The sequence below is a fragment of the Pelecanus crispus genome, chromosome 5, assembly GCF_030463565.1.
Source record: "Pelecanus crispus isolate bPelCri1 chromosome 5, bPelCri1.pri, whole genome shotgun sequence".
Classification (NCBI taxonomy): domain Eukaryota; kingdom Metazoa; phylum Chordata; class Aves; order Pelecaniformes; family Pelecanidae; genus Pelecanus; species Pelecanus crispus.
The window spans coordinates 2,621,256-2,632,308 of NC_134647.1; the positions used below are offsets into that span (position 1 = coordinate 2,621,256).

An 11,053-nucleotide genomic window follows, 5' to 3' on the forward strand; every position below is an offset into this window, starting at 1 on the left:
CAAATGATCTTAAATACAGTATTCTGAGGCCACAAATGATCATTTACCACTGAAGTAGCACAGCATGTCTGGACAAATTTGCTCAAGCCTATGCAAGTGTTCAAAGAAAAGAAAAGCTTTTAGCCAGCTCAGCACCATCAGAACCTGCCCACCTGCAATTCATAAGAAACTGCTGACAGAGACTGCTTTTGCAGTACGCAATCCTTATTAGCCATACCGGAACACGTGCAACGAACGCCAGTTGTGCCATGGATTTTATCTTCTGATAGAATCAAATCCTTTGTTAGTTAATTTATGGGAAACAGTGATCAAAACAAATGACCAGGTAAGAAACAAATTAAAATGACAATTTAAGTTAAGTGCAGCTAAACTAAGAAACATCCACATTTAGCTTTCTCTTCAGGACACACAGTAAGGAGAAGCACAATCAAGGTAAAAAGGTAATTATTGTGTGTTTTTGACACAGGCTAGACTTAAAAAAGACTTGTTCAGCTCTCAGTTATACCTTTAAAGCAACTTTTTTTTTTTTTAAACACCTCTAGAATTGCTCTTCTCCAATTAATCCACACAGTCCAAAATAAGATCTACAGAATGTTTTGTTCTCCATTTCATTGCTGTTTGGATCAATTACAGCATTACAAAACAAAGGTTTGTTAATTTTATTCTATTCATTTCTCCTAGCAGAAAACTTAAGATAGAGCTACTGACCAAACTGTCACTTTTCCTTAAAACACAAACAAAAAACCCCACACACCATAACCAAAAAGCTTTGAATTTTACTTATGTATATACACACAGTATATACCGCTACATATATATACACACCACTATGCATATACCACAGATACACTATGTGTACATCCACTGGTATGTACCATAGTATTGACCACTATTAGACAGAATATTCTCTTCCAGTTATGTGAAGTGACAGTAGTCGAAACAATTCAGGTTAACTTTTTTTAATCTACCTGGATTTAGAGCAAAATTATCTATTAGACTCTTCCATGCAATGAAGGCTATTTTCTTTACCACTGGTGAGCCACTACGAAATCCAAGTTCCTCCAGTTGCAGCAACGAGTTGATAAAACTGCCGCTACGATGCAGAGTCTGAAGATAAAGAAGGTCAGAATTAAGATATTTATGGTGTCAAAAATTCCTTCACTAGAGATACACAATTGTAAAACTTACTGCTTTTCTGCTTACCTTTCCAAGTAATTTGACAAACAGCGGCCATAATTTTAACACATAAGTCTCATTTTTTGTAGAAAACAGTTTCTGAAGTTCTGAAATTATTTTCTGCAGACAGAAAGAAACATAATTTCTTCAAGAAATATATTCGAATTATTCTAAAAACTACACACTCATACCAATGTCTGGAGACACAACCAACCTGGAACTATGCTATTTCTAGATCAGAAGGATTTAATTCTGTACCACACAGCATTTGCTGATAAATCAGTCAAATGTTGCTACCGTCTCATTACCTTCTTAGCTGAAGATTATGGTTGGTTTCAATTATTCCAATAGTGGCAACCAACAAATCAAAATCCATTTCCTTAAATACTTGTAATCTCTCTAACTCTCAAGTCAAAACACACTGGGACCCTAAAACCCACCTTGTTTGTTGGGGTTTTTTTTGTAAACATGCTTAACTTCAGCAGTGAATAAGGCAGAATAAATAAGCCTACAGTTCTGGAAGTGAAGGGGAACGTGAAAAGCTTGATCAAAAAGACCAAGGGGGCTGTTGCTGAATAGGGTGGGGAATCTTTTAACGGACATGGAAAATGCTGAGGTACTCAACACCTTTCTTGCCTCCATCTTTACTCTCAGGCCTCCAATGTCTGGCTCCCATTACCTCCATTGCTTGGCACAGGTACTACCCATGGTAGAGAAGAACCGAGTTGGGGACTACTTAAGTAAACCTGACATATACAAATCCATCAAACTCCACAGGGTGCATCCAAAGATGCTGAAGGAGAAGGTTACTGACACAACGAGGCCGCACAGTTATTTCTTGAGAGGTCACTGCAACTGGTGGAGATCCCCAATGACGGGGTAGGGCAAGACAAATTTTAGCTAGCCAGTCTCACTCCTGTGCCTGGAAAAATTATGGAGCAAATTCCCACAGAAGCCATTTCTAGGCACATGGAAGGACAAGAAGGTCCTTGCGACAACACAGGCAAAACCTGCTTTTCCAATCTGCCTGACTTCTATGAGGAAATGCCTGGTTTTGCAGAAGCAGGGAGCGCAGCAGATGTTCTCCAACTTTAGCAGGGCTTTTGACAGAGTCTCCTCTACCGTCCTGGTAGCCCAAGTGGGGAGATACAAACTCATTAGATGACAAGGTGTGGGGCTGAACTGTTAGGCTCAAAGGTTGGTGGTCAGCAGTTCAGAGCCCAGGTTATGCATGCGATTTACAAAGGGTCGACAAGGGCTGATACGGTTTACCACAATCGATGATGAGGGGGGAAGCATCGGTTGATATGCTGGAGGACAGGGCTACCATTCACAAGGATCTTTACGAGCTAGAAAAGCAGACTGACAGAAACCTCACAGAATTCGAAGGCAAAGTCCTATACCTGGGATAGACAAACCCCACGTACTGGTACCCACTGAGGACTCATGGGCTATGTAACATCTCTGCAGAAAAAGAGGTGGGGGACAAGAATTTTAATGTTAAGTCAGGAATGTGCTCCTGCATGCTGGGCCACAAAAGCACAAGAAACAAGTCAAGAGAACTGACCCCTCTGCTTGGTACTCCTCAGATCATCTCGGGAATACTGCACCAAACTTCGAGCACCAGAGCTACTGGCAAACTGGAGTGAACCCAGCAGAGCATCACCACTAAGATGGTCAGGGGACAGAGTTCATGACAGAAGAGCTAGTTTAGCTTGGGGTGGGAGGGAATATAATTGCAGTCTTCCACTACTTATAGCTGGATTATAAGGAAGGAGGCGGATGCTTCAGAGAAGTGCCGAAAGAAAGGAGCAGAGGCAACAGACAAGTTTCAACAAGGCAAGTCCTATTTTTACCATGAGGGTGGTTAAGCGCTGGAACAAGCTGCCCAGACAGGCTGTAGAATTTCCATCCTTTAACATATTCAGACCTCATCTGGACAAGGCCCTGAGGAATCTGGCCTTGACTTTGAAGCCAGCTCTGTTTTGAGCTGGAAGCTAAGCTAGATGATGTGAGTTACTGCCACACCAAGTTCTAGTTTGGTAAGCAAATTTAATGATATTTATGAGCTAATGCTGTCAAGACAGGTGCTTAAAGGTCATTTAAAAACCAGCAAGTTATTTTCCTGATCAATGATTCTTGTCAGAAACTTTTTCTTTTTTACAGTGGTCCTGTATTTAAATTGCTGTTACATTAATCTTTCTGTCAAAACTGCTGTCATCAAGAAGTTGCTGTCAATGCACAGTAGCTTTTTGCTGCCACTATCTAGACTGTAAATAAAACTAAAAAAAAAACCAACCCAGCCAACCAACAATTACTACTGCCATCATCTCTAGAAAAAAAAAAAGGCACAGCATTTCTACTTACTGTGGTCATTAGGTGCTCAGTGACAGCTGCTACCTCCTGCTGCTTCTGGAGGAGCAGTGGCATGCCCATCTCCAGGGCAGTGGCGCCTCGTAACTGCACCTTATGAGCTGAATGGACGACCAGAGGAATGATCAGTTTTGCCCACCGCACAGCCTCTTCTCCCATCTGGGCTGGAGCTTGCTCTATTAAGCTAGATCCACAAAAAAATACAGGTTTACAAATCTCCAACAGACATACCACTCGGACACTCAAAAGATAATCTTAGTATCATCAATAAATGCTCTAATTCAACATATGATTTACAGGAAACCATTCAAAACAATTTTATTTTTCTAAACAATTGTATTTTGACAGTTCACTGCAATGCTGAAGTGTTATTTTGGATAAAAGCAGAACAGACGGACATTTGCAGTTGTCCTTTCCATTCTATCGCAACTTTTTAGGCAAACGAGCTGAACTGAGAGCCTGAAAGGAACATACCATCACTTCCTTATCAGCGACCAAGTACAAAGTTTGCATATTAACCATCCCTTGTGCGTTCCCAGCAGTCCAGACCAGCTCCAACAGGCCATGTGTGCTGAAAACAATATATGCCTGCTTTCGAAAAACAACTCAAACCCTGAAGCAGCACAGGTTTGCACAGACTCAGTGTTCTTATCTTATCCCTCTATTACTGAGCTGTTAGAACACAGCATGACAAACAATTCCATATGTTTACACCATCCCACACAGAAGCCAACGAGACTGTCAGAAATGGGAGTACCTGGCATATATTCAAACCGGCCTGTAGGAACCAGCTTGCCTCTAACTCATGGAATTTTCCTAGCGTCCTCTTTGGCGCAGGTATGTCGAATCCCCATCACTACAGCTTACGAAGGGTTTGCTGTACTAAGGAAAACTGCTGCCTTTCAAACAATTTTACTAAAGCCAGAGGACAAGGACTGCTTAAGAGAACGCTCTTCCATTACATCCGTCAGCAGCCTAACTTCTGAACAAGAGCGCTGTCTTACCACTGCTGTCAATCGGCCTCAGACCCAGTACCTGTTTATTTTCAGGTACAACTCTTGCTCTTGAGGATAACTATGTTATTTTTAATAACCACATCTTAAGTTGCATATATTAAAAGAATAATTAAAAGAAACCATTTAATAAAACATTTACTTTTCCAGAAACAACCGTCTACTGAATCTCAGATTTGCAGAAGAATTGGCGTACAATTAGCCAAATGCAAGAAGTTGCTAAATACTAAATTATAATATCCAACTCCTCCGCTATAGAAAACTGATGTATTAAAATAGAAATAAAATAAGCAAGTAATTACTGCTTTAACTGTTTCACTTTAAAATGGATTTTCAGTTCAAACCAGAAACAAAAAGTTTAAGAGAATACTTAAATAGTAAATATGTTGAGCTTGTATTTCTACTATTAATAAAGAAATTAAATTAATACTAAGTAAAGACAAAATTTGACTATTCTAGCGCTGCTGACCAAAACAACACACACTCAGTGTTGGTCCTAAAAAGTCTCCTTTGGAATTAAACAGTACTCTCAAGAGCTTTATGAGAAACATGGCAGTAAAATTTGTAAAGCATCAAGGAGACATTTTTAAATATAAACCCATATAATGGCTGAGAATTTCTCAAGGTAGGTTCTGAAAATGAGAATGTAGAACGTAAGTCTGAGGTGCACATGACACTTTGGAAACAATTCCTAATAAGCCATTAAAAATGAAAGCAATGAAAGTTTATCTGAATATCAACTACCTTCCATGTCAGAATTGGTTGTCATATTATCATTAATGGAGTATTTTGCAAATTAAGTGGTTCAGGAGAACCACCGGGACGGAGACAGAAATGACAGTTCACACAATTTCACTGTGTTCTACTGACTGTAATACAAAACACTGTGAGAAAGCAGTCTTGAACATATCAAACAATTCAAAGAGCATTCAAAAAAAATTTTGTTTCATTGTTTTTCAAAAAAACCTAAGCATGTTTTAACAATTTATATTGCAGTGCACATACCGTATAATAACATTTAGTGCTTCGTATTCAACCACCATAGACTGTACATCTCCTTTAGTAAGTATCATTTCCAGGGTAGAAATAATACTGGACACCTGAGGAAATAAGAGAACATTAGAGTGAGTGCCTAAATACAAGTATTTCCATTCCAGGAGCTGGAACGATGAAATTTTGTTTCCCAGGACTGTGCCCTGTGTTTGCACGATGCTAGGTCTAGTTTTAAGGTTAGAGCTCTGACCAAACTGGAGTATTCACAACATTTCTCCCCTATGCTGCTGCACTGGTATCTAATAGAATTGCTCACACTGCAGCTTCTCCCTCCAGAGAAGCAGTAATTTGTTGGCTCTTTTCCCTCTGTAGCTGCCATTACAATTTTTCCAAGAACTTAGGCCCTATACTTGGCTGTCAAATTCGACAGAAAACGACCTTCAGATTCAAAAGCTACTTAGCGGAGAGTGACCAAGAGACTGCATAAGCCTCATCTCCCTAGAAAATCAGGCCACACACACACACAAAAAACACACCACCCAAAAAAACCCCCAAAGTGAAGAAACTTACCTCCTTTTTAACAATTTCAGAAGGAAACGCCTGCTTAGAAATCACCCAAAGTGCCCGAGTGCGAGTGTTTTTGTCTGAAGTTTTTACAGCAACATCGTTCACCACTGAAAGCAAGTCCTGTATTTCAGTTGCTGAAAGCAGAATGCACAGCACTCAAATTCTGTTCATGCAATTCTACTCAGCTTTTTAGCAAATTTCAGGTCATTTTGCTCAGTTAACATTACTAAAGATGCATTCAACTAGAAGTCCCGATGGACATGATTTAACGTCTTAAACATTACTTTTTGGCAATTTTTGGAAATTTCTCTCAAAATAAGCTAGCAAAAAGCCCTCAAAATGTATTAATATACAGATATTATCGACGTAGTATATCTATATTACCTTTATAAGAAACCAGAAAACCATAAAGCTAGAAGATAAATTTACCTAAAAACACTAGAGCTGAAGATTAAATATATAATTATTCAAAACTTCTTGGATTTCAAGTGCATTTAGCAGCACTTTGGTCAACTTCACTGCTACACTAGCATGTATACATTCATTTTAGGGTCTACAAGAGGCTTTAATGATAAAGAGGGAGGTAAAGTTGTAACCGAGGTAACAGTGAGCTCATTACACAAAAAAAGAATAAGGCTAACATAGGACTTACATGCAACTGGGAAGACAGATGGACAAATCATCTATTCCCTTAAAATACAAAACTAATGAAGCCTGATTTCTTACAAATTTGGGCTCTGTGGGTAAACGATCTCACTATCAAAGAAACATAAACTCACATACACCCCCTTCCTCAATCAAGAGTAGATACGCTTTTTGTCCTCTCTCCCCAACTCTCCACTGTTTTCAGGACTTCATTATTTCTGAAGCCTGACATTCTCTAACAAAATTGATTGTAATTTATCAACTACTTAAAAAAAAAAGTTATGGGGGAAAGGGAAGGGAATACACAGACATTATTATAGATGCCTCTTTCTCACAGGAAAGCAGGCTAAAATTTGAGTAACAGGAAAGCAGGACACACTGGAAAATGAGTAGAACTGAGAGAAAGAATCAATTTCAATAAGCAGAATGGCAGTCACACGAAAAAATGCTCTCTGTACATCCACACATATGATTTTGTTCAGTCTTGCCTGAGGTTAAGTTTCTCTCTAATAAAGGTCATTCCAGAACATTTGTCCAAGAGTATTTAACGCTTCGCAAAAGAAAAAGAAAAATTGACAGCATGCCACTTGTTACTACCAGCTGAAGAGTCACTGTAGACTCTGGCACCACCAAGGCAGCACACAACAGCCAAATCACAACAGATTTCCTCGCGTGCCCATGAAAGGCAGCCTTAGCTTAACCACCTTCCACTACCACAACCCGTCTGACACACACAGAGGCAGCTGACACCAGCAGCTTCTGATCACGTTACTGTGACTGGACACGCCTGATGCCTGGCACCTGTAACAGGTACCTCCCAAGGACCAGCCAACTTGGACATTAGCTCTCCCCTATTAACAAAAATCAGCATTTTTACCTCAATGCACAGCCTCAAGATCTCAGGAGCAAGACCTTTTGTTAAAGGAATTTAGCACTTTCAAGGAATGTAGGCCATAAAATTTTGGATTACTGTAAGTTACTTTAATTTGAAATATTTGGGGTTGGACTAGATGACCTTTAAAGGTCCCTTCCAAGCCAAACCATTCTGTGATTCTCTGATTTAATATAACAACCAGGAATCACCAGGTAAAGGTTGGAAAACACTGAAAAGCACTACTATGCACATCCAAATTCTACAAACAAACAAAAAAATGTTCTTAATTCTTTTTCCACCTGGACCTTTTTTTTTTTTTTTTTAACTACTAACTCCACAAAACTAATTACAGTGCCTAACTGCTACCAAACCATTTAACAAAACTAGAAGTTAGTAAAACAGTATTAGTGTAACAGCATGAAAAAAACATTACTTTTTTTTTTTTGTACAACATGGAATTAGTGAGCTGATCACACTGCTCATGCTAGAGACAAAACCACTGCACCACTTGGAAACTTTAAACTTTGTCAAAATTAAAGTATATGCTAACAAAGAAATAAAGAACGAACTCTGAGATATATACACACACACACACACTACCAGCATCCACACTGAATTTTGCTTACCAGATAATTCAGATGTAATCTTTGAATTAAAAACGCAGAATCCCAATGCCTGTAATGCTGCATTGTTTAGCTCTGAGTTTTGACTAGAAATGTGTGCCTGGAAAAAAAAGTCACATACGGAAAGTCTCAGCTTACAGAAGTAGCTGTCAAGTACTGTCTTAATACGAACACTTCTGCTCAATGAAGAGAGAGCTGTCAAAAGCAAACACTGGGTGAAAAATGCACGCTTGTAGGAAACCCTTCCTGATTACATACACTTCAAATCAGTACAATAATTTCATGTTCCGAAACATTTTTGTTCCCTGTAATTTAGACATCTTTACTGCAGTAAGTTCTAAACATCCAAAGTTCTTTACTTCTTCACTTGTTAACATACTATCATTTGACTCTCCAATTGTTTTTAAACATCTAAAAGAGAAGGGGAAAAAAGATGGCTAAGAACAGTCTTTACATCTTAAAAAAATCTGATGTTTGCTGCATATGCCAATTCCCCGAAGCGTTTCTAAAGGCAGACAGAAGTCACTGCATATTTTCTGTCTGAAAGATCAGTTTTGACTGCGTAACACTGCCTGAACACATCCAAGACCCTGTATTTTATTTTTTCCTGTAGTAATTTCTAATAATATGGAAGATATATTTTTGCCAACAAACCTTACTGCTATATCACTAGCTTGAATTCTTATTAAATGAACATGAGTTCAAGTCTTACAATGGCCACTGACCTTGACCACCTAAACATTTCTACGCTTCAGTGAACAAAGATAATTGAAAAGTCATACCTTAAACACTTTGCAAAGTTGAGGGAAGTGTCTTCTGACATCTGCAGTGAATTCTTTGCCTTCCTCGCCTGTCAAGCGACTTTAGGGAGCACAAGAGAAAACAAGCAATATTTACAGGTTAAACATGTTACAATTGACATAAGTTTAAACTTCCAATACACAATTAACTAATATAGAACCACTTCTTTCCTAGAAAGCTAAAACACAATGCTGAAGAAGTTAAAGAGCAAAAATGCCAGTCACCATATAGTTAGTCTGACATATCAGTAAAATAGTGTGTTATAAAGTACACACATCCTAGTATATTGGAAAAAGTGAAGTTACTAATGACCCATGTTGTGCCTACGAAGCATAAGAAAACCCACTAAGGGCTTTCATTTTTTTTGGTCAACTTTTATAAAAACATTAGAAGTTAACACGCAAACTTTCAATGCTGAAAATTAAAGAAACTTTCACAGAAATATATGATCTTAAAAAGCAGATTCCTCAAAAGCAGCTCTAGAATGCAGGCTCCCCACTCCAGGAAAATTCTGGTTTGACAACTAGCAGCGATGACTTTGCACATAACTGAAGAACATCCATACAGACAAGCTAGGCTTATCCTTTAAAACGTTATAATCAGTTTTGCATAGTAAAGCCCAATCATATTAAGTGCAACCATCCAGAAGGCAACCTGAGCAATCTGTTGTTGCTTAACACTGTCTTTAAGTTAGGATGGGTCTTTTTTTTCAGTTATTACTAGAAACTTGTAAAATCTTACGTGTGATCGGTATCACTGCTATCTAAGCAGTTACAGCTTTAAAAGCGACTGCAGAACTGAAAGACAGGAACCCAAGGGAGATACCGATGGAAAGAGATGATAATGCCTTTGCATATGCTAACAAATTCGAAAGGTCCCGGTAAAAGCAGCACTTAAGGGTTAAGAAGTACCTTCCACAAAGAAACGCAATTAAGGCAGCATCGTTTCGAAACCCGAAAATCACACCAAAAGCCCTGAACTTTCTAATGGTATGGGTGAAATGCAAGACTTCCTTCAGTAAGAAGAAAGGTTTTATTTCCCAGCACCCCTTCACCCACCTCCGCCGTTTCCCCGGGGAATGCAGGAGGCTCTGGGATGAGCAGAGCCGGACAGCCGCCCTCCCCCCCAGGCCCGCACGCTTTCCCGCGATCCCCAGCCAGCGGCCACGCAGCCCCAAGCCCTGCGGCTCTCCCCGCCCGCATTTCAAGCCGGGCAGAGGCTTCCCTCCCCGCTCCGGGGCTCACCCTCCCCTGCCCGGGCCCGCTCCCCCGCCGCCGGCCGGCACCGCCACCCCGCTGCGCGCAGGCCGAGGGCGGCCGCCGTCCCCTCAGGCAGCGCGGGCCTCCCCGCTCCCCTCACGCCGCGGCCCGCACGCACTTGACGACAGTGAGGTGCGCGTCGGTGAGCTCCCCCGGCGGGGCGGCCGGGTCCTCCAGGGTCTCCAGCAGAGGCTGCAGGCTGGAGCAGGCGGCGGGAGCGCTCATGGTGCGGCGGCGCGGCGGGCGGGCGGGCAGCCCAGTGCCGCCGGCCCCGGCCCAGCCGCCGCTCGCCCCTCGCCGTCTCCCGGGCTAAGATGGCGGCGGGCGGGACTGGCGGCGCGCGGGCCCGGGCTGCGGCGGCCCAGCCAATGGGGAGAGCGGGGGGGCGGGGCCGCCGGCCGAGCCGGAGGAGATCGAGCGGCGCCACGCGTTTTCTCCGCGCGCGGCGGAGCGCGGAGCGATGGATGGCTTCCCGCGCCCGGCGGGCACCGCCCCCTCGCCGCCGATTGGTGGTGGCGGCAGCCCTGGGGGCGGGGCCAGCGAGGGGCGGGGCCTCACCTCAGGCGGCGGCGATGGGGGGGCAGTGGCGGGCGGCCCCCGCCCGGGAGCCCCTGGCGGCTATAAAGCATTTATTTCCTAGAATCCTAGAATTGTTTAGGTCGGAAAAGACATTTGTGACTGGAGAATAACCTCCAGGCCTCCCGGAGCTGCTCAGCGGTTAGAGTTGAG

At 41.9% G+C, this 11,053-nt stretch overlaps 1 protein-coding gene across 1 annotated transcript in view; it reads right to left on the reverse strand.

Moving 5' to 3' along the window:
- The window catches only part of RIF1 (replication timing regulatory factor 1), a 36,204-nt gene extending 25,655 nt beyond the window's left edge, over positions 1-10,549 (reverse strand). Inside the window, exons 1-8 of the mRNA XM_075710354.1 lie at positions 10,443-10,549; positions 9,047-9,125; positions 8,268-8,364; positions 6,126-6,256; positions 5,568-5,662; positions 3,544-3,733; positions 1,204-1,296; positions 969-1,107 (exon numbers count right to left, since the gene is read on the reverse strand). Coding sequence (XP_075566469.1) covers positions 969-1,107; positions 1,204-1,296; positions 3,544-3,733; positions 5,568-5,662; positions 6,126-6,256; positions 8,268-8,364; positions 9,047-9,125; positions 10,443-10,549 — 931 coding nt within the window. The remainder of the gene's footprint in view (positions 1-968; positions 1,108-1,203; positions 1,297-3,543; positions 3,734-5,567; positions 5,663-6,125; positions 6,257-8,267; positions 8,365-9,046; positions 9,126-10,442) is intronic.
- Between the last annotated feature and the right edge of the window lie 504 nt (positions 10,550-11,053).